Below are 22,602 nucleotides of genomic sequence, written 5' to 3' on the forward strand. Positions count from 1 at the left end.
CCCCACTAAGCACCGCCCACCTTCAGCGTGAACGTCGCCTCATATGAGCACGTGCGACCGTGCCCTTATATTTTCAGCTCATTGATTCGCTGTTGGCTCGCAACTTTGGAGTTTTCAGCAAAACAAAGCTCTAAAATCCCACAGTACATTACCTGCTCAGCAGCAGACGGCAGACAGACACAGTTAGTGACTAGCCGGGAGGCATAGTGAAGCATTTAGCAGCCAAAGTGTCAGATATTTCCCTAGAGACCAAACACCGAGCTAAAAGAGAGTGAATATTGGATGTATTTTGTAAGTAATGACAGCAGTAGAAATTGGTGGAACATTCTGATGGTAAAAAACCCTCCAACAAAGAAGTTGAACCAGAATCTACATCTGTAGTCCCAACACAATCTTAGACTGGCATGAAATCCTGTCCCCATTTTTTTTACTGTGTTCTTCCTCTCCATCTATCATGTCCCAGCTCGTACTGGTGGCTGTAATCTGAGTGGCAAAGTGTATCAGATACACACTCCGACAGAAAGAAAGCAACGCGACCCAAATGCTTTATTCATCGTCCCCTAACCTGCTTACGCAGAAGGCAAAACAAACAAGCTCGCCTGCCACATTTAATCACACGCAGCCACACTGATGGCCCTTTTTCACTACCAAGGGCACCTCTGCAGTGGAACTCTTTGCAGAATTTGTTTTGATGATGGACACCTTTCTAAGTAATGAGATCATATTACCTCTGTGCCTGTCTTTTAAGAAACAAAAAGAAGCTACACAAGGTATATTTTGGAGCGATAAGGCTAACCTTGTCATTTAGAGAGTGCACAGAGCACAGTCACAGAACAATCCTGATTTAAAAAAAAATATTCAGGCTGAGCTTGGCCAGTCAGAGTTGACGGCGAATGAGAAGGACGCCATCAGCAGAGACAGTAGAGCTGCGAACCAGCGTCCTATTCAGAAACCACCTTGATATTCTCAGTACGTCTCACTTTGCTCGCAGAGGCTCTGCAGTGAAATATAAATGGAGGAGATAAGATGGATTTTCAGTGTCATTCCACTTTTCTAAAGAGCTTTGTATGTGATTCCCTTCCTCCAGTGACAACGGCCGAGGCTGCATCTTGAACTAACCACTTATCACAAATTGCAAACCCTCGAGGCATTACAGCCTATCAGGAGGTGGTTGGGTGACTTTGTCCAGTGCTAAAGCGAAGGGAGATTAGCAGCTGAAAGTCACATTTTGATCCTTTCGTGGAGGCTGTAACCGTTTGTTCAATGGCATTTGAATTTACAGGACGGATATTTTACTTGGGCCACTTTAATCCTCATGTACACATCACCCCAATACAAGAAAACCAGCTCCTGAATAAAACACTGAGGCAGGGAATAGCAAGGATTTCTATTTCCCAGAATGAAATCTGATTTTTAATGTGCACTGCATAGAATTCTTTTTGTAAAATGACAGAAGGTGACACTGCTATTATTTCAAAGCTGAATCCTCCTCCACACTCGTGCCCTTGATACTGTTAGAACAGAAACAGAATTATAGTCATTGATTTAGTCTGAATGAAAAGGGTTTCAGAGTTACTGGAGAAGATAAGAGCAGTTTCTGGGCCCTTCCAAAGATACCCACACCCCGATTGTTCTGGGAAACTCAAAGAGGTCTCATCTAGTGTTTGAGCTGCTGCCTGATAAGAATGGCGATATTACATCTCTGTCTATTTCCCACAGCATTTGAGCAATTTTTCACAGGCAAGATTAATGGCTTGTTCAGTTTTAGACAATTTAAAGTTGCGGACTTCTCTATGGAATTCTCACAGATTGAGTTTTATATGCCGAGGAAGTGAACAGTTTGACCAAACGCCATGAGTCAGCCTTACTTACTGTGCTCTCTTTCAAACAGTGGCTTTGACCAAACTGTATGCAGGTTCAGTTTACACATCAAAAGGCCTGCATGCAGAAAATAATTACTGAACCATGTGAGGATATTATTATTTAATATTTAAATTTAGCTTGCTTCTTACTAAAATTGGACTTTACAACCCTTTTTCTCTCCTGGGAATTTCATTTGTTTTTATTTTCCCTCCACAGTTATCCCATTCATCACTCTACCTGTTTTTTTTCACACCGACATTCAACTCATATGCCATATTCATCTTCCATGCACCACAGTGACAGGCAGGAGAATAATGATTTATTTTTTTTTTTTAAAAGGGACCTTTTCATAAATATAAGCATCCTTGAAAAAGCGGATTATGGGAGTCCTTGGCAATGTTTTGACTTGCCGATCTCTGTGTATCTTGTGGTTGCTCTGCAATTTCTAATCAATACACAGCCATAATTGTCATGTATTATTGAGACAGTTGTGATTTTCTCAATAATTGCAGATTGCCCCTACAGGTTATAAGCTGTTAGCTGCTTCTTGTAAATGAATTAAAAAAACACAACAGAAATTCCAGCAATTCATTACTTTCCTTTTCTCTTCTTTCTTCTCTTTTTTTTAGATCGAAATGTTAGAGCACAAATACGGTGGCCACCTCACCTCCCGCCGTGCTGCCTGCAAGATCCAGACTGCCTTCCGCCAGTACCAGCTCAGCAAGAACTTCGAGAAGATCCGCAATTCGCTACTGGAGAGTCGTCTGCCTCGACGCATCTCCCTGCGCAAGGTCCGCGTGCAAAACACAGAGGGTTTCTCTGCTGAGCGGGCCCTGGCAGAAGGCTACAACTTGACAGGCATCCCATTGGTGCGCTCGCCATCTCTGCCTGCCACAGTTGGTGGCTCCCTGACCGACCTGGAAGACTCATTCACTGAACAGGTCCAGTCACTGGCAAAGTCCATAGACGATGCACTCAGCAACTGGAGCCTGAAGACCATGTGCTCACTGCAAGAAGGCGGCACCTATCAGTTCGGTGCCGACTCCTTCAGTGCTGCAGCAGCAGGAGGGGGAGATGGAGGAGAAGGATGCGTTGAGGGAGAGTCGACGCTTCATCAAGGCCCACTGGACCCGAGTGACCTGTCGAGAAGCGCAAGCAAGCTGATGATGGCGTTCCGGGATGTGACGGTGCAGTTCGACAGCCAGAACTTCCGTGTTTCATCCTCAGTCATGGAATCGTCCACCGTCACCCTCGGCAGCTGCGTCCAACAAGAAGGAGCCTCCACGACTGTCACATCTACTTCCACAACGACGAACTCCTCTCCGATCTACATCTCTCATGGCCTCTCACAAGAACCCCCTCCTCCCCCTGCAGAGCTCCCAGTCGAACCCATAGATCCACCACCGCCCCCACAAGAGCCCCCGCCACCCCCAGAATCGGAATTTGAAGAAGGCGAGCAGGATGTTGAGTTCCCTGCTCCTCCACCGAGTGAAGAGGAGCTGGGGGAGGAGGATCAGCCTCTCCTAACCCCTCTGGATAAGATGGCTGCTCCTCAAAGCCCAGAGGAAGTTATGGTGGTGTTGCCACCACCCACAAAGCCCCCTCATGTCTTTCCACCGCTGCTGGGGAGCTCACCCATGGCAGCGCCCCTGGAAGTCAAGAGGTGCAGCTCCGAGACTGCAGATAACAGCTCAGAGCAGATGAGCAGCAGCAGCACGTCCACAGAGGCACGCTCCACATCTGAAGCCTCGTCCAAGGAGGCACTGCAGGCCATGATCCTCAGCCTGCCACGCTACCACTGTGAGAACCCCGCCAGCTGTAAATCACCCACGCTGTCCACTGACGTCATGCGAAAACGCCTCTACCGCATCGGCCTCAATCTCTTCAATGTGTGAGTAGCCACTGAATGTTTGTATTCTTTTGTGTTTACAATCCGGCTGCGGTTTCATGGCGTCACCTCTGAATCATTGTCATGATTTACTGCCCAAAAATGAAGGATCACAAAGAGATTTAAACATTTTATTTCTTTATTTTTTTTAAAACTGGTGAGCTACTCCTTTCTGCCTTGTTTCCAAAGTATGCCAGAGTAGGATTTTAAAACTATCTCTTCACACACAAAGCCAGTCCGGACATTTTTATGGCGTTTGGGAATAATTGATTAATTTAAATATATATTCTGATTACTACTGGAAAGATTAAAAGAAAAATGATAGGATATATTGGAAGAGATAGAATACTGTACAGTGAGATTAATGTAACAGTCTGTACCTCCACCCCTCCTCTCAGTATACCTGAAGTTTGATGTGGCTCTCTGGACTCGAAAGAGCAAAGAAAAGCACTTTTCCTCACAGATCCCCATTGTGCCGAAAGAACAAACAGAATGAAGCCCAAGTCCCAAGCTGGATCCGAGGTGTCTTCTTTCTTCTCAGAAAGACAAATCAAAACTGGGATGAATTATTGAGACACAGAGCTGCGTGGGGACTGATTTTTAAGAGAACAGGAGTGAAGTGAAGAAAACAGACAAACCCAGACAAGGTGGAAATGACATTTGGATAAGATCCACACACCCCATAGATATTGTTGCTCCGCCTGTCAAGCTTTTTGTTCCAGCACATAATGCAGGGGATGCTGACAGTGGCAGATTTGCCACTCAAGTCCATTTGTGATGTTTGAAACAATTGGTCGTTCATTTTAGATAACGGTAGGAAGAATATCAGCTGTAGCTACGTAGCTACTAAAGCTAAAAATGGTTCCATCGGTTGAACGTTTTTTTTCCAGTGAACTTTTTAATGTTTTTTTTAATGTCTTTAATATTGATGGCACATTGTCCTTGTATTGCTGTGTAGCCTAAAGTTGGTTATTTTGTTCTACCAATATATTCATAAATACTTAGCTTCTTAGCTCACATACTTGTTCGTATTTTCAAGCAGGATGTTTAAATGTCACAAGCGAAGAAGCTTTCAGTTTAGATTGAAGACTAACCGATGCGATTGGGGAATGACAGACCTGCTGATCTCAAAGTTTGCCTTAGATGCCAGGAACCCATAGCGATACAGGTAACTCTTGTATCCTACTATTAGGCCTAACCCAACTCCCGCTGCATTTCCCACTGTGGCTTCACAAATTGACATCAGAAGAAAAGCATTTCTGTCTCGGAAAGCTTGTTTATGTTTGCAGCTTTTGAGCCATTGTGAATTCAGTTCTCCCCCCGCTGCCAAGTGAAGAGTGACAAAGTCAAAACCAGATAAGAACTGCAGGACGCGCTCCAGACAGGTGCAAGGTGGTTACATGGCAGCGAGAGATAGGCAAAAAAACAAACTGTTGCAACAGTGCACGGGGCCAGCACTGACTAAATCTGTTGATCTGTTGAGAGAAACACTGACCCCTTGAGATGTGTGTCAAACTCACTCAGTTTTGTTGTAGAAAATGGAACGATTGGTGAATTATGACTGCAAGTTAGTTGTCATGCCGTGATGTAAAAAAGCCTTACATATTCAGAGAAGCTCTAAAATATGTATTTTCTACATATTACATAACGCATATGTTAATTTATGTTAACATTTACATCGTACAATAAATGGCAGAACAACATCTAAGATGGGTGCTGATTTTAGATTGTTTTATCTTTCAAAAGCAGCCCTTATTTTATTTGTTCAACACTTTAAATTCTCCTTTTAGAAAGGTTTGTAACCACATGACTGTTTACAATGTCCTAAGCAGCCAACAGCACACTTGCAAGAAATCTTTAAATGAGGACATTTACCATATGCTCTATTAGCTTTTCACCCAAAGCCTACCCTAAAGGACCCAAACACCCCACATACAGTTTCCTAATAAATTAACTGATCTCACGATGGAGTTGCTGGGTAACAATTTGTCGGAATACATGAGGAGTGGATCCCAAAAAATAATGGCAACGATCGACAAAGCCTAAAATTCTCATTAGTCATTCTGCTGCGAGTCGTGAATGTAATTAAAAGTTCCTTCAGCACTGTGTGAACCGGCATCTTAGGAACTGGAATGAAAAATGTGTTAACATTTCAAACCAAGTTTCTTTTGTCACGGCCACCTCAACCATTTCTGTAGAAGCTCTCCTTGCTCTCTAAAATATCCCGCTTTCAACAGGGAATACATTGCGTTCCCTTGGGTGCAAAACCACTACAAGATTTTGTTAGGATATTGCCCCAATTAAGCCATCTAATACAAATTTGGAAGATTGGAGCTCATGAACACCCATTATCTTTTTGCTCACTGCCAAGCTCTGCAGCGCAATAAAAGTGCACAATAAAGCCGATTAACTTTGACTCAATGCCGGAGCGTGACACTGAAAACAAGAGGAGCAGGAACGAGCTGTGCAGTTACTGGAGAGGAAATAATTACCAGGGGAAATAAAAACAAAATACAGAAAAGAAAAGAAAAAAACATGAATGGCAAGGAGGGAGGTGGGTTATATAAAAACTGCAATAAAGTTATATTATTTTGTTATTATTTCTAGAAGCAGATAACATCAGATATTAACTCGCCTGTTTCGATAAAGAATTAGAGATTCATTCCCCTGTGCACATCAGCAGCACTGTCAAAATGCAGTAAAACTACTTATAGGGTTAGGGTTATGGTTTGCCAACTGAAACAGCCGTGGTTTAAGTTTAGGTCCAAAAAACCACAGCCAAAACAATAAAAATTAAAGTGGGAAAATCCAAGCTATGATTTGAGACTTGAACCCTGGCATCTTTACTCCTCTCTTTCTAAATATGATTTATACATCAGAATATCCTCGTGTCTAAAGTAACACGAGTAGAAACAAAGGACATAAGGGCTTTCTGCTACCTTAATGACATTTCAACGTCAGTCTACTTCGCAAGTCTACTTACGAATTCCCTGTCAGATAGCATAAAGAAAAGATCACTTTGGCGCACTCTATTTTTACTATTCGCTGTACAATTAGTTTTCAAGACACGTCCACTTTGATAGTGTCACTCTAAATGGCAGCTGGAGAGGCACAGAACGTTTGGCTATAGCATTCATCTGTTTGTTCAGATTGTATCTGAGCCATATCCTTAGAGGGGAAGTGAGGACTGCACATATTTGTAATGACTGTTTAATGAAAACTCCCAGTTTTCAGAAAATGACATGTAGAAAAAAAGCTATGAAACTTATTTGCCATCCCTTCTTCTCATTCCCCAAATCAAATACCTTGAAAGATAAGCTGACTTTTAATAAATTGGCTACAAGGAGAGAGAGAGAGACAGAATGAGGAAGGAAGTGCTAAAAAAGAGAGAGAGATGGGGAGAGGGAGAGAGAGAGAGAGAGAGGGGGCAATCAAGCTTGAGGCTTATTAGTTCCACCAGTTCACATCCTCCCTCTAATACCTGCGCTGGTGTATCCTTTGCATCTTAAACAGTGGTGTTTGCTTTGGGCTAAAACTTGGGCATTGCTTCATCGTGCAGACAAACTAGCTCACACATATGCACACATTTAGGTAATGTAATGTGTGTGTGTAGGTGTGTGTGTAGGTGTGTGTTTGTCTTGCAGCAGGTGGTCAAGGAAACCTTGGGGAGAAAGCAAATCAAAGAGAGGAAAAGTCTGAAGTTGTGTGTGTGTGTGTGTGTGTGTGTGTGCAGCGGCCTGCACAAGAATAAAATGACACGGGGGGTAATGGAAATGGAGTGCAAAAGCAAGAGAGAGGAACCGAAAGGGACACAAAAAGGTAGAGGGGGGTGAAAGGTCGAGAGACAGAGAGCGCTTGATAAAGTTTCCACCTTGAGAGTGTATGGAATAACAATGGCTACATTGAATAGTGTGTCAAGGACAACTGCCATCACACAAGGGAGCTGATAGAAAACCTTCAACAGAGAAGGGGAGGATGTGAGTGCAGTCGGGAACGCTCCTCAGAGAAAGTGTAGGGTTGTGAACGCAGCCCTCAGGCTATAGGCTCCGCCCCCCAATTAGTGCCAGCATTTAAAAGGCACCTGTGGTCCTGGCCTCACTCCCTTTTGGCCCCTGTCCTGGTGCTGTGGTTCACCTGCTGATGTTTTGCTGCCTCCATTTTGCCTGTTTTATCTGCTTGTTTTGCCTCCGTTTGACTTGTTTTTCTTTGCATGTTTTGGCTGTTTTTCCCTTGTTCTGCATGTTTTGATGATTTTCATTGACTCCTTTAATAAATATTATGTTCATTTTACGAAACACGTCTCTGTCCAAATATCGGTAATGAATCTGTGTGCCCTTAATAAATTCTAAACCATATATCAGGGTTGTTAAGTTTATATTTCCCGCGGTGTGAGTCCCCAGGTGGCGTTGTTGGTTCCCTTTAACCCCACCCCCCCCACACACACACATCTAAGGCCACGCTACATGAGGAGGTGTGCCATAAATGACATATTCCTGAGTATATTGCTCTTTTTGTACGGATGGATATGTATGCACTACTGGGTCAGAAATAATAGACATGTAGTGAAAGCGTTGACATCAGAGCAGCTCACGGGGGAATCACACCGACTCCCCATCATGCATGAAAATGGAGCACCAGCAGAGCTCTATGAATTAAATAAAAGGTGGCATAAGAGATAAGTGTGAAGAGAGTCAGAGAGAGTCAGAGAGGCAGATCTGAATGCATATGTTAGGGAAGGCTAATTAAGATCAGCAGATCAGTGAAGTCTTCCCAACTCCTCGAGAGGGATACCTTGACGCCAGGAGGAGAGAGTTCTGTGAAAAACTATGTGCGGGTCTGTGTTTGTTTGTGCATACACTTACCTCGCCCGCATCAACATTCTGCCCTCGGTGCTAAATGACCCAGCACATAATTACCAACTCTGAAATCCAGATGGTGAACAGAGAAAACATTTCTAATTTATCTTCGGCAGTTGTTCTGCAGGTGGTACATGGTCAAATTGTCGAGTCGCTCAGCTGATTTGAAAAAGGAGAAATTACAATTTCATCAAAATATACGTGGAGTCAGCTGTAACATTTCAATGCGTCGTGACCAAGCACCCAGGAAGAGCGTCGGGCTTTGAAGAAAACGTTCGTACTGGCCAAACCGTGGAATTACAACTTCCGGGGTCAGTCATGTGATACGCAAGAAGATTTGTTTCCCATTGACTTGCATTGGATTCCCAGTGCGAACACTTAAAAAAGAGGCGGAGTTAAAGGAAACGCTAGCGCGCTTGCTCTATGGGCCCATAGATGCGGAAGATAGTAAGTAGATCCGGGTAATTTTATCACTCTGCAGTCAAGTAGGTCTATCTGCAGCTGCATAGTTATACATGACACGCCTACAACAGGATATGCCCCTTGAAATTGTCGCAGTTGGTTAGTGTTAAGGAAACGATTGGGGTTAAGATGGATATGTTTATTCAGGGTGTTATCTCAAGGGGTGTGCTGTTTGTGTTGTGTAGCCTGCAGGGTTGATGTGACAGGGCTCCGGGCATACATAAGACAGCAAGAACCCATTAGTGTAATGATTCAGATGTTTTGAAGTATTTACAGTCACGGCACACAATTGTATTCCCACTCAGAAAAATGCACAGCGGCGCAAACCGACCATCAATCTATCACTGGTTAGAAACAGAAATGTTTGCATCTGGAGGCATAGGCAACACGCTGCACTTGTAAGGGCCATAAAGCACAGCTCTGAGGTACGGCCCCTGTGCACCTCTGAAATGGATCTAAAATAAAGGGCCAATAAAAGTGGAAGTTTGTATTTATGATGAGGGTGGGAGTCCAAGATGGGGAAAAAAGAAGTGTGTGTGAGGAAGAAAGAGGTCTTTGAATGGAGTAGTTTATTTGAGATTTGTCACTTTAGTGTGACTTCTGGGTCCTGTCTCTTGCATTCACTCCTCTGTTGTGTGCATGTGTCTCATTATGTTGCACTGTTGCTCCATTAACTCAGTGTTTTCTGACGTGTCACCTCTATGACAAAGGTTTTGTGAACATTCGGAGACTAAGGCTATTTGGTTAAGGTTGTTAAGGCAATCCATGTCATCAAAAAAGATGTAAACATGGGCTAATGACTGTCCGATGAGGACGGTCTCTTTCTGCATCACTTCTAAGAATCCATCAATCCTGCATCATTTCCTCCCTTTCCTTCCCTATCTTCACCCCCACATGCGAAGAATAATCACCATGTGCGATCCGTCTGTTGTTGGACAAACATCAAATGAGCGATATCTGCCAAATTCGTTTGGCGAGACATCACCTTCGGCTGAGAGGGCGAGCCAGAAACAGAGTGTGTGCTGAGGCTGTCGCAGCAGATGCTGTGAGGCAGTCCAGCCTCACTCATCCCCCTCCCCCCCCCCTTCTCTGTCCTCACATTCCTATTCCCGCACATCTGCTCTGTCTGGTTTTCCTCCAGCCTCCTCCGTCTATCCTGCCCTTTATCCCCTCTCCTCTCCCCTCTGTCCCGCCCTCGCCTTATAAACCCATTAGCTGTGGTACACACACACACACACACACACACACACACACACTGCTCTGTTATGTAAAGGCTGTGGTTTAAACACTGTATGGAGACTGGAGAGGGGAGAGCTGTGGCATTGATGCGGTAGCCTCCCTGGAGCAATTCTCTTCTGTGTCTAATAGGGTTATAAATAGTTACGATATAACTCCCTTGTTCATACGTAACTTCTGCCATGCAGTCAGCTGAAAACTATCAGCAAGACGACTGATGGCATCATAGGAGAGGAGATGACTTTCAAAAGCAGTGATTCATGGAAACCAATGAGATGTTTAGGCAATTTTCGGAAGGCGTGAGCATGGAAGCACTCCTCGTTGTCCAGCCAAATGGATGCTCTCATAGACTACTCGCACATAAAATCGGTGTTAGCTTATGTCTGTATATCAATGATCGCGCCGATGGTTTTTGCATGTTTTAACTATAGTGGAAGAAACAACCTTGTGCATGTAGGTGAACAGCTTCTGTATGCATTAAGCTAACCCTCCTTCATACATTATTAAAAGAAAAAAACCTTTTAAAAACAATAAAAACCTTGTCCTGCTTCAAAGTGAGCCTTTCCTTTTGCCAAACAGCAGCTAATGTGGCCACAAGGGACAATTTCTGAATGCGTAAATATCGTGTAACAGTAGCGCTAGCGCTTATTGATGTCAGCTACACAAAATATCTATTTAGAGTTTGCAAACATTAGCTAACTCCAAAAGCTGCAGGTCATACCAGAAAACGTAAGGCTGAAGCAGCAGTTCCCTATTTTCAAAACCATATCACATTTTTAGGTTGATTTTTACAATTCCCCTGGTAGTCAATGGATGATATCAATTTTTTGGTGTGGTTTTAAAATCAGCTTGGAGAGGCCCGCCAGACGTAATTTATCACAGTGATCAATTTGTCATCAAAGTAATGAAAAATACAAATAAAAGTCACCAACATTGACTAAAGCAAACCTTTGACCCTCTTCATTCCAGTCTACCTGGGAGCGCCTGTGTGCATATAAACAGGGATTCAAGGCTGCATCCCAGATCAGACATTATGATTCTGGCAGTGTCCTCTGATTTTAGCAGAGTGTCAAGCTGTTTAGCAGTTGTTAATGAATGTTGTAATTCAGCATGGGAATGAATACAGATGAGCCTGTGCCCAGTGTGTTTTATCACTTTTAGCAGTCTTCACCGACACCGCGCAGGTATGCACAATAAGCAACCCGACATTTTCCGACCATGATTCTTATTACCACAATGCAGCTTTTAAAGAAATAATGTATTATGAAATGTCCTTAATGTTCTCTCAGCATTTATTAGAATAAATGAATAGTAAGCAAATAAAGGATCTACTTTGTGTTGGTGTGTATTTAGGACAGACTCCTTTCGCTCATTCAGTCCCTTTCCTTTACTCTGGTTTGTTTGTTTCAGAAACCCGGACAAGGGCCTTCAGTTCCTGATCTCTCGAGGCTTCATCCCAGATACACCCATCGGCGTTGCCCACTTTCTGCTACAGAGGAAGGGCTTGAGCCGACAGATGATAGGAGAGTTCCTCGGAAACAGCAAGAAGCCCTTCAACAGAGATGTCCTAGAGTGAGTAGCACACACTTGAGCGCGTTTTAGGATCATTTACCGCTCCTCATAAAAAGAGGATTCTCCTTACTAATCCCTTCATTTTCTGGGAGATCAGGGGTCGGGGTCAACTGCAGGACTGGATTCAATAGAGAATTTAGCACAAGGAAAATCCTTAGCTTTACTAGTCACGATATAGTGGTGGTGGAGTCGTGTTGATACCTGAGCCCAATGTACTTTGATAAGATACAGTTTTCAACTCCATTTTGGGGTCAGATGATTCCCCGAAACCTAAATCATAACCACTTTTGTCAAAGCTGTTATTTTTGCAGACATTGACATTGGATTATTATATTTCATTTTAGGGAACAAACTGAAGACAAGCTAAAATTGATGTGTCATCATCCAACAAATAAGCCCTCATATCGCTTCCAATTGTAAATCTAGGTTGACAGAATTGTAGAGGAAGGATAACAAGCTGAAAAGACCTTTTCTGCCCTTATTTGTTTTTCAGTTTCTTTTATCACATAGGGAGATGCACTGAAGCGTATGGGGTGTAGCACTCTTGTGTGTGAGAATACATTCCAACCATGTGGAGAGGTTGTTTGGGATATTTGTGGATTTTTGCATTTACTTTTTCATTTCAAAAAGTTAGGAAGAAGTCATTAATGAACTCAGAACTGTGTCATATTAGAGCTTACTATATGTAGTTAAAGACTGAATCCTCCATTGGTGTACAGCACTTTTCCATAGTGTTGGCTGATTCCACATAGTCGGCATTTTAGAATTGCGACCAAGGTGCTCCACCTTAATTTAAAGTTTGTGCCTTTAATGGGGCACAACAGTGATATCACATTGTACCTTGAAAAAGGTGGGAGACGTACATGAGACAGATTAAAAATTTAAACAGCAGATGCCCAAATTCGTATATGGGGCAAGCTCCAAAAGCATTGGATCCTATACTTCCCATGATGCACCTCATTAGTTGGTTTTACCAGGGTTCTCAAATTACAAGCTTGAGGGCCAGAGCTTGCCTTTTAAAAATCCTTGGATAATTAAGATTTCCTGACTCTTAGTCCCTAAAGGGCAAACTTAAAATAGCTGGATCCTTAAACCCCCATAATGCAGCCAATACCATTTTTTTTTTCTTAAACCGTCGAGCTCAGATAACAAGTTTATTTTCTCAGACTCGAATAAGCTCCGCCACAGCCACAAAAACACAGTAAACAAATGTTTTCACAGGCTGAGTAACACTCTTTATGATCAGTTATCATGCAGTACAGTGTGTTCTTTACAGCAGAACAAAAATAAAAGGGAAAGAAAATACACATTAAAGCAATGGGGTTAGAGATGCCTCCTTATTTTATTACTCATCACATACATGTGAAGACACTGCAAGACACACGTGCACACATGACTCACATCCCCCCTGTAAGTTTCATTCCAGGTCATTAACCTGATGGGCATTCTTTTCTTTGAAGTTCTTTCTCTTTTCTATCTTTCAAGAACGTCCTTACTTGATCTCGGTAATTGTCTTTTTTTATTCTATTACATTCTCTCATTCAGCAATTACTTGGGAATTTGCATATCAACCCGGAGGAGGTACCGCAGATCTTTCTTTTATCCTCTCTTTTGTCCCAAGTTATCAAACCTAGAACACACTTTTAGTCATTGCAAGGGCAGACATACCCACAGCACAGCACTCTGCCAAGTTGTTCACCCCAGGCTGCCCTCATGTAATATCCATATTACTTTTAAATGGACGCCGTCATGGCTCCAAATACATTGGATTAACAGGATATGCTTTTGTTAATGCCTCAAACAGCGGATATATACCTCAGCGCAGGTGACATTGGGACATATAGATGTGTGTATGTTCTCCTACAGTGGAGTCATACAGTGGAAGTGACGTTGAAGAGGAACCTGATAGCAGAGTGCAAAGTGTGTGTGAGAGCACTTTCCATAAAGTGTTGTCACAGGAGAGCGGGTGAGGGATTGCAATCTAATGTGAAAAAATCTCTCATGTTGATTTATTGAGCTCGAATGTGTGTGTGAGTGAGTGTGTGAAAGCATGTGCTCTGTTTGTGTGTGTGTGTGTAGGGAGGGTGTGAATGCATTGTGTGTCTCCATCATGTTGTCTCCTGTATTCCTGAATCTTCCTCCTCTCCCTATCAAGCTGTGCCTCACCCTCTTCACATTCCTCCGAGCATGAACAACAATAGTTAAAACGTCTCGAGTAAATTAAGCCAAATTGTGGTTATAGATTTGGGTTCCAAGAAATGTGGCACCCCGAGGAGCCATTTACCGATAATGTAGTGTACTTCTTTAGCAGGAAAAACAAAATCTGTTTTCAGACTGTCATCTGCTCATTGGCTGCTCAAAATATGGCTCCATCTGGTCCGCTGTTTCCTTTTATTTGCATTATGTGTGCGCGTGTGTGTACCTGCCATTGAGCTTTGTAAGCACACACTTTAAGCCCTGCTATGCAGACAGATGTGATGTGTATCCCCTTGCCAGGTACAGTATACAGATCAACAAAAGTGTATGCGTGATAACAGTGCGTGTATACACACATTGTGTGTCAGCGAAGTGCGTGTGTGCGTGTGTTATTATGTTTGAGTGTGTATGAGAAGGAGGTGGGAGGGAGGGAGGAAGGAGAGGGGCTGATGTACTTAGGCTAGAGAGCATCTCGTCTGACGTTACATAAACAAGGAGTGACAGTCAGGGAAGAGGGGGGAGAGAGAGGTGGTGGTGCGAGGAAGTGAGTCATGAAGAGGGCGATGAGAGAGGCTCGGCAGTCAAGGGAGTGATCAAGTCAGAGGCACTGTGTACTATAAGCTTTACCTTAAAAAGCATTAGGCTGATTAGGTTTTCTAAATCCAATTACTAGTGGAAAATAATACACAGTGTATTATCAAAGTGCCAGTTGTATTAGTATGTGTTCGAAGTAGCAGCTTCCAGTATATTGTACTAATAGCAGTTAACTAATAAAGTCAACACCAAATATGCGTTTAGAATAGTATTACATATGGAAATGTGGCGATGATGACGTAAGAGGGTTGGATTCAGGGTCTGGAAAGAGGATGGGGGCTGAGGGATGAAGGGTTGAGGGGAGGAATGGATGGAGGAGAGCAATGTTGACTGGTTTCCGCTGGAGGCAGGAGGGCACCGGGGCGGTCGAGACTCAGCGTGTCTCTTCGCGAGCACTGGTTTTTGGTTCTTCGAACGCGAAGGAAAGAAATGAGGGAGAAAGTAAAAATAAAGTGGTCTGAATGGGAGGGTTTGGGAAAACTGATTCAAAGGGGAAGTGAATGAGTCAGGTAATATTAGTTGCATACATAAGACAAGTAGTAGTAATGGTAGACCTATGTAGGTCTCAAATAGTAGTAATAGTACTAGTGGTGGCAGAAGTGTAGTAGTAGTATTAGTCATACTGTTTGTCAAGTTGCAGTAGTGGTGACTGGAGTGAAACATATAAGACTGCTAGGTGTAGTTCTTGTAATACTCATGGTACACTTCATGGTATTTATGTTGTTAGCAGGTTTTGCAGTGATCTCATGTCGTGATACGCGATGCGTCGGGAAGTACTGTAGACTCAGCTATCTGTCTCTTTTCTGCTGGAGCAGCGTGTGTCACAGTCAAGTACCCACCTCAGTAACCCTCTTTGTTCACAGTAATCCATCTTCATGTGGTGTGTGTGTGTGTGTGTGTGTGTGTGTGTGTGTGTGTGTATGTACTCCAGAGTTTTTTCTGTAGTCCAACAAACTGAAATTATCACGACTGTATTTTTGTGAAAAATTATTTTGAGATCAGCAGCATCATCTTTCTTTGAACCATCAATGGGCTGATAATAACCGAGGCAAAGATGATCCTGAGCCAGTGCGGATAGGTTTGGAGTGCCGCATGAAAGCCGGAGATGAGGGTGTTGAAAAAGACTTTAATTTCATAGTTCGATTATCATTCCACTTTGTACCTCGGCAGAACACCTCACATCAAAGCGAGGGAAACTTTAAAACCCTCCAACTCGTTCCTGAAGTCACCTTTCACTTCAAAGCCTCATTTCACCTCCAAATTGCCCACGTTGTTTTTATCCACCTGAAGTCATTGGGCAGGATATTTTGCTTTTTTAATTAAAGTCATTAAGCCGGGGTTCTCAGGTAATAGGGAGGATGTTCTGCTCTGAGGGATTGTAAGCGTCTACGTGTGCATGTGTGTCTTGGCGGCTGTGGCACGATGAAGATAGCCGGGGTCCAGTCTAATCCCTGGTGCGTGGCTAACAGCTGCAGTAAGCAGAGTGGTGCTGTGACTGGGGGGCAGATGAGTGGACTTTTATCTTTAGGTGTACATCCACCAATGCTCTGAATTTTAATGTTTTCCTTTTTTCTCCCCTGTGTCTTCCTTTCCACTGCGGCCTCCGTATTCCATCCATTCCTTACTCTGCTCAACAGTTGTGTGGTGGATGAGATGGACTTCTCAGGCATGGAGCTGGATGAAGCGCTGAGGAAGTTTCAGGCCCACATTCGTGTCCAGGGAGAAGCCCAGAAGGTGGAACGTCTTATCGAGGCCTTTAGGTAATTATAAAAGCGGTAGCTGCAGTCTGGGTTCATCTCTCAGTATTCTGCACATAAGCGGACATTTCCAAAATCTAAATTTGGGTATGTTTTTCTTGTATTGAACTCTAACCGTTCCTTAAACCTCTTCCCTGATTGTCCAGTTAAAAGACAGCATTTTCAACCAACTCAGGATGCAATGCTTAAGGAACAACATGTAGCATTTAGGGGGATTTATTGGCAGATATGGATTAATAATATTGTTTTATTTATATCGCACATGCAAGAGATTTGACCATGAGTGTGACAAAAGTATTAATATTCAGAAACATTGTTGTGCAGAGTCAGGGAGGGAGTCAGATATGAATAATTACCATGCAAAATATCCCTCATTTGTCCTACTGTTGTCATTTACTTTGTACTGTAATGCAAATGTGTTGATATCTGAGCGGTTGTAAAAAATGAAATGATACACTGTCACTCAAGCGTTACCTCTGGGCCGAACTTGTCTTGCAGGGCTTTAAGATGCAATTCACAGGTTGCTTGATCATGAAATATGCCTACATCAAGTTGTGAAGGCGTGCTGAGGAGGTACAGATGTGAATTTGTGATTTGTGAGCCGTGAGCTCAGGCTTCAGTCTCTTTTTCATCAAAGAGCGCTGTATGCCTGACAGATACACAAAGAGGGAACATGAAAACAACCTAGTATGACAAGATTTAATCAGAAACAAATCCACAGCCATACACACAAAGAGAGACACGTGGACATGCACACATAAGCCCCCGATAAGTAATGGACAAATCACAGACTGAACATGTGAACATAAATACGCATGAATCTTGGTGACACAGGTATGATCTCAGCAGTCGAGTCACACTGCCTCATCTCAACAAACACACTTTTTTTTCCCCCTTTCTGCTACAATAAAATGTTGACAATGCAGTCCCCATCTACAGCCAGGGAGCGTGTCATTTCTAGCCACGATTTGCGGCAGGGAGACAATTTGCAGTGCAGCTGTGGCTCTGTGTGTTAATGCTAACTGTTTGCCGCGGCCCCTCTGGAGTAACAACCACCTGTCACTGCTGTCGAGGTGTCCAATGAGGAGAAAAGGCGCCAGCATTGTCAGTGGGCAGAGTGGTTGGCACTGGTAAGGCTTGGACATCAGGCTGGCTCTGCGTGTTATCAGGAGTAAGAGAGAGAGAGACAGGGGGGATGTGGGCGAGGGGGCACAAACTGGGAAAAGGAAGGAAAGAAGGGGAGAAAAAGGAGAGAGGGAGGACGGTTTATAAATAACCAGCGTTGCGTAACCGCCACTGCCTCTCTGTGCCTGCCTCCCCTGCTCCTGGGCTTTGATATGCCTCCAAACACACACACACACACACACACACACACACACACAGAGAAAGAGAGAAATCTCCGAAGTAAGTGAAGAGGATTTGAAGCAGCAGTGGAGAAGAGAGAGGGGAGAAGTGAAAAACAGCCAGCAGCCTCAGTATCTGCTGCGTCAGTGTGCTAATGAATGAGCAAATATGAGCCAGCTCCCAACGCTGCATATATATATATTCAGTTTATATTTTCATGTCTGCATTACAGTGTAGTATCCTTATTTACTCACCCTGCAGTCACAAACACTTGCTCTGTTTTCTATTATGGTTGTTATAGATAAAGATCATGCGACATGTATAATCTTGCACCATCCTCACAGAGTACATAATGACTATTGGATTGCCCCATCTTTAGCCATCTGTGACAAAAAAATGAAATTAGTTTGGAAGACGGCAGCATGTGCCAAATCCACTCGCTGAGCGGCAATTTTTTGTCGTTTTACCGCCTTGCTGTTGTTTTTTGGTTCGTCATTTTGTCGATGTCTGTCTGTGCAGAGTAAGAGCACACTTAGAAAGCACAAATTGAGGCTTTTCACTGCTTGGTGCTATAAGGATTTACAGGCAAATTGATAATTGCTGGTTGCTGTGGAGTCGCAGGTTTCAGACACTGAGATTTGAATAAGCATCGGTGTGCAGCCCTAAACAAATAGAGGCTAAAACAAATACTGTACACCACAAGCACATGTGAAAGCGCTGCTGTTTACAGTTATAAGTGGGGGGACACAATTAAATCAGAGGCTCTTCAGTAAAAAAAAACAAAATACCAGAAATATAAATGTTATTTTCGTCATTTATATAGATGAATATCTAGCAAATAAGTCCTGATTAAACTGGTTTCCATAATAATGTGCATATACCAAAACAAGAGCCATATTAGATATTAGATTCCAATAATGCGTCTCAGTGGGTCTGCAAAAAGGTGCTACAGCCCCAATGGAAATAATGACTTATTAAAGTAACAATTACAGTACACACGCCAGCACTGAGCCCACAGGGTCCACACACACACACACACACACACACACACACACACACACCTTCTCATTCTCCTCTTACTCTGTATAGTCTGAGTCACACACAGTAGATGCTGTTGTATTGTATTATTCATTCCCCAACCAGGAAGTGTCCATGCACTTCACAGAGAAACAAATTATCTCTCTCCTCTGGGCACTTCTTTCTGAAGCACACACCAGAAGTAGGTGTCTGCAAATCTGTTAGATTCACGGTCCACCATAACCACAAAACATAGAGGCATTTCCATTCTAAACCTTTTATATTTACGGGTGTATGTTGTCTTTTTTGGGACCTACATCAGAATGAGCCTGGCCTCTGTCGCGTTCTTTTGCAGAAGTACCCAAAGGAAAGATGTTCATATTTCAAACTTAGTATTTCTTCTCTTCGTCACAGTAACAACCTGCATAAATCCAGCAAGCAGGCCCATAAATGTTGGAGGATGTTTAAATGCGGCTCGGTGAAGGTTGTGTGGGTCGTGGTAGTGCACGAGCCATATAACCATCCAATCCAGTGGGACAAATGTGCTGAAACAGAGAGACACCGTTTGAGCAGAGCAACCGCTGTGAGGGTTCGTTGTTGCTGAAAGGCAGCAAACAGCTTCAGATGAAGCCACGAGCAAAAATTGAAGCCATAACTCTTATTTCTGTGCGACACTCTGATGCTCAGCTCGTGACAAGGCATTCATCAGCATGTAGTGTGTTGAAGGATGCATTTAGTGTCTTTTTCCCATCTTATCCTTTCCTATCTGTCCTCTTATTCCTGTGCTTTATATATTTTTCTATCTCATCTCTCTCTGTACTTGTCATCCCCTCAAACTGGCCTCACCTATTCTTTCCAAAACCATACCTTCCTGTTCCTTTCCTCTCTGTCATGTCTACATGACCCACATATATTACTACCTGCCTTCATCCCTCCACCCTCCACTTTCTTTACTCTGTATTTTCTTTCTCTCTAACTTCACCCTCTTCTTTCTCTACTTCCTTCACACCAACAGTCAGCGCTACTGCATGTGTAACCCCGATGTGGTGCAGCAGTTTCACAACCCAGACACCATCTTCATCCTGGCCTTTGCCATTATTCTGCTCAACACTGACATGTACAGTCCAAACATCAAGCCCGACCGCAAGATGATGTTGGAGGACTTCATACGCAACCTACGGGGTAAGTGACACAGCATGTAAGCTTGTCTGTAGAGGCTCATTAAGGGAGTTAAAGTGACAGTAATTAGGTGACATAATCGGCTCATGTAATGTTGGATCGTTTTTAGGTGTGTTTATGTGCTTGTGTGTCATCAGAGGTTTTCTGAGTATTATTATTATTACTATTATTTTGTGACTATTTCCCAATAGTTTGAATACAAAAATCAGTAATACTCAATAATCCTTCAACAAGATGAATCAGTGAAAAGTGAGTCAGTGTCCAACAGTGTCTGGATCTGTGTTAAATCAAACCTCCCCTGCATGAATTCAGGTAATAAAAAGATACGGTAATATTTCTATCCCTGCCGGCCTTGCTTCATGCATTCACAACTCAGAGCGACGCCGACAGAAAGCACCTGTAATTCTTGTCTCCCGTATGCAGACAGATGCTCATTCGCCGACCGTTGAGGACGAGACGGGAGCGTCGTAGTTTTGCTCTCCCTCTGCGCAATCAATCAGGGAACGCTGAGGTCGATGCAGAACAACTTTAATAGATTCACCCAGACTGTTCCCCACAATTAGATTAAGTTGAGAAATCAATTTTGGCATCTTATGCAAATTGTAATATGCCACTCTCTCGTGGCCTCTCTATTTGTCTTCTGCTCAGTTTACTATGTTTTCTCCATTTCTCTATGCATTCTCTTATCTTGTTTTGTCTCGGTCAGAATACAATTTGGTCTGTTTATTTAGCCGTCTTTCCTTGTTTGTATTCTCCCTGATTCTTTATCCTCTTTTCTCCATCACGTCTCTCACACACACCGACGGAAGAATAACTCAATCAACTAATTGACTGAGGTGAAATGCAATTATGCACCAGAAACCAATAGTAATGAAGAACCATAGAACATTCATTATCTCAATTAAAAACAGACAAAGTCGGTGTCAAAGCTATCCCAACATAATATAAACCAGCCTCCGCCATAAATTAATCCTTTATGTCAGCTCATTGAAAAATGCAAATTGCAGTGTCTCAGTTACTGGATAGAGAGGGTGGTCTCAGATTTACACTAAGTTCCGTTCACCATTTTTTTCACTTTTTCAGGTGTTTAGTCATAAATCAAACTATTAGACAAATTACATTTTTGACATGTTGATGGCGCCACTTGGAACCAAAGTTACTGTAATATATCGCCTGGGAAACAAATGTGTTCCATACAGCTTTATTTTACAACCTCAAGTTGCACTTTAAGAAAAGTCAGGGGATCACCAAAGTTTGTAGGACTTATCATCTGGGGACCATGAATGACTGTAAGAAAATAGTACCAATCCATCTTGACGATGTTAAGATATTTCACATGATATGTGAAATCCAAATGAAAAGGTCAGGGGACAACCAATGTCATTGAGATTCATCCTCTGAGCACCACGGATGTCAAGATGGCATCTCAATCCATTCAATATTTCCGATATTTCAGTCTGGACCACCAACCAACTGTAATCACCATGCAAAGAGACATAAAGCAGTGAAGTCGTTGGGAGTGTAAGTAAAGAGGCATTCAGCAAAAAAAAAGAAAGTCACTTATTTATCTGACACTTTACACACATATCCCCCCCCCGGACATCTACTCCACTCCCTCCGACTCCATAATGTGCAGCGATGTCTCAGCGGTGTCCCAGGGTGCCTCACTGTCACCGCCATCACTTGTGGCGGCTTCATTTTCTCCAAACACATCCTGCCCCATTGGAAACTCAATGTACCACACAGCACGGTACAGCTGTGCGGATATAATGGGGAGCATCTCGAGGGCAACCTTTCAGCCTAATGACATGCAGCTCTACCTGCGTCGAAAATGCCACGGCCTTGAACTGCACTGTGTTCCAGACAGAAAGTCTTCTGCGTGTGTTAACCTTTCACTTGCCAATTAACCTCGTCTCACACTGCCTTCTGTCATTACTTAATGGAGACAGTGAAAGACACAATTTCAAGTACAGACGAGGAGAGACAGAGTTCTCCTTTGCTCTGAATATTGGATTTTGTTCCACTCTTTTCAAGTCAAATAACGAGGCAAAACAAACGTGCGTCGGCACAATATGTATGTTAAAAGTGATGTGTGTACTTTGTGTGTAATCGGCCTGTTCCCATCTTAGGTGTGGATGACGGAGCAGACATCCCACGAGACATGGTGGTGGGAATCTATGAAAGAATACAACTGAGGGAGTTACGCTCCAACGAAGATCACGTCACCTACGTCTCCAAGGTTGAGCAGTCCATCGTAGGCATGAAAACAGTAAGGACACACAGACACACTTTTGTTCTATACTTGTGAGGCTCTCAACGTAATGCATTCCTTTACCCTTTAAAGTACAACGTGTCAAACCCTTACCTTTTCTTTGCTTTGACTAAAACCATGTTTTAACCTGCATTAGTTGATGTTTTTAGACACTTTGGGGAGTGTATCAAACATTTACAAATTGTTAAGATAGCCACCTGACAATTGTAAATAGTGTTTTTTAACCTCTGTTTTTGGTCTCAACCAACTCCTGAGGGAAATATCTGGCTATTAAGAGCTGCTAAATGCTTCACAATGTTCCCCAGCTAGTCGCTAACTTTGTTCATCTGCCGTCTTCTTAGCTTGCTAGAGTATAGTAAGCAAGAT

At 43.1% G+C, this 22,602-nt stretch overlaps 1 protein-coding gene across 1 annotated transcript in view; it reads left to right on the top strand.

The window, feature by feature from the left end:
- Positions 1 to 22,602, top strand: part of iqsec3a (IQ motif and Sec7 domain ArfGEF 3a) — a gene marked incomplete at both ends in the record, with an annotated part of 78,663 nt that overhangs the window by 44,581 nt on the left and 11,480 nt on the right. Inside the window, 5 exons of the mRNA XM_079183400.1 lie at positions 2,493 to 3,754; positions 11,716 to 11,877; positions 16,305 to 16,427; positions 19,801 to 19,967; positions 22,094 to 22,233. Of these exons, the coding sequence (XP_079039526.1) occupies positions 2,493 to 3,754; positions 11,716 to 11,877; positions 16,305 to 16,427; positions 19,801 to 19,967; positions 22,094 to 22,233 (1,854 nt within the window). The remainder of the gene's footprint in view (positions 1 to 2,492; positions 3,755 to 11,715; positions 11,878 to 16,304; positions 16,428 to 19,800; positions 19,968 to 22,093; positions 22,234 to 22,602) is intronic.

Source organism: Pholis gunnellus (assembly GCF_910591455.1).
Source record: "Pholis gunnellus genome assembly, chromosome: 22".
In the NCBI taxonomy this organism is placed as follows: Eukaryota; Metazoa; Chordata; class Actinopteri; order Perciformes; family Pholidae; genus Pholis; species Pholis gunnellus.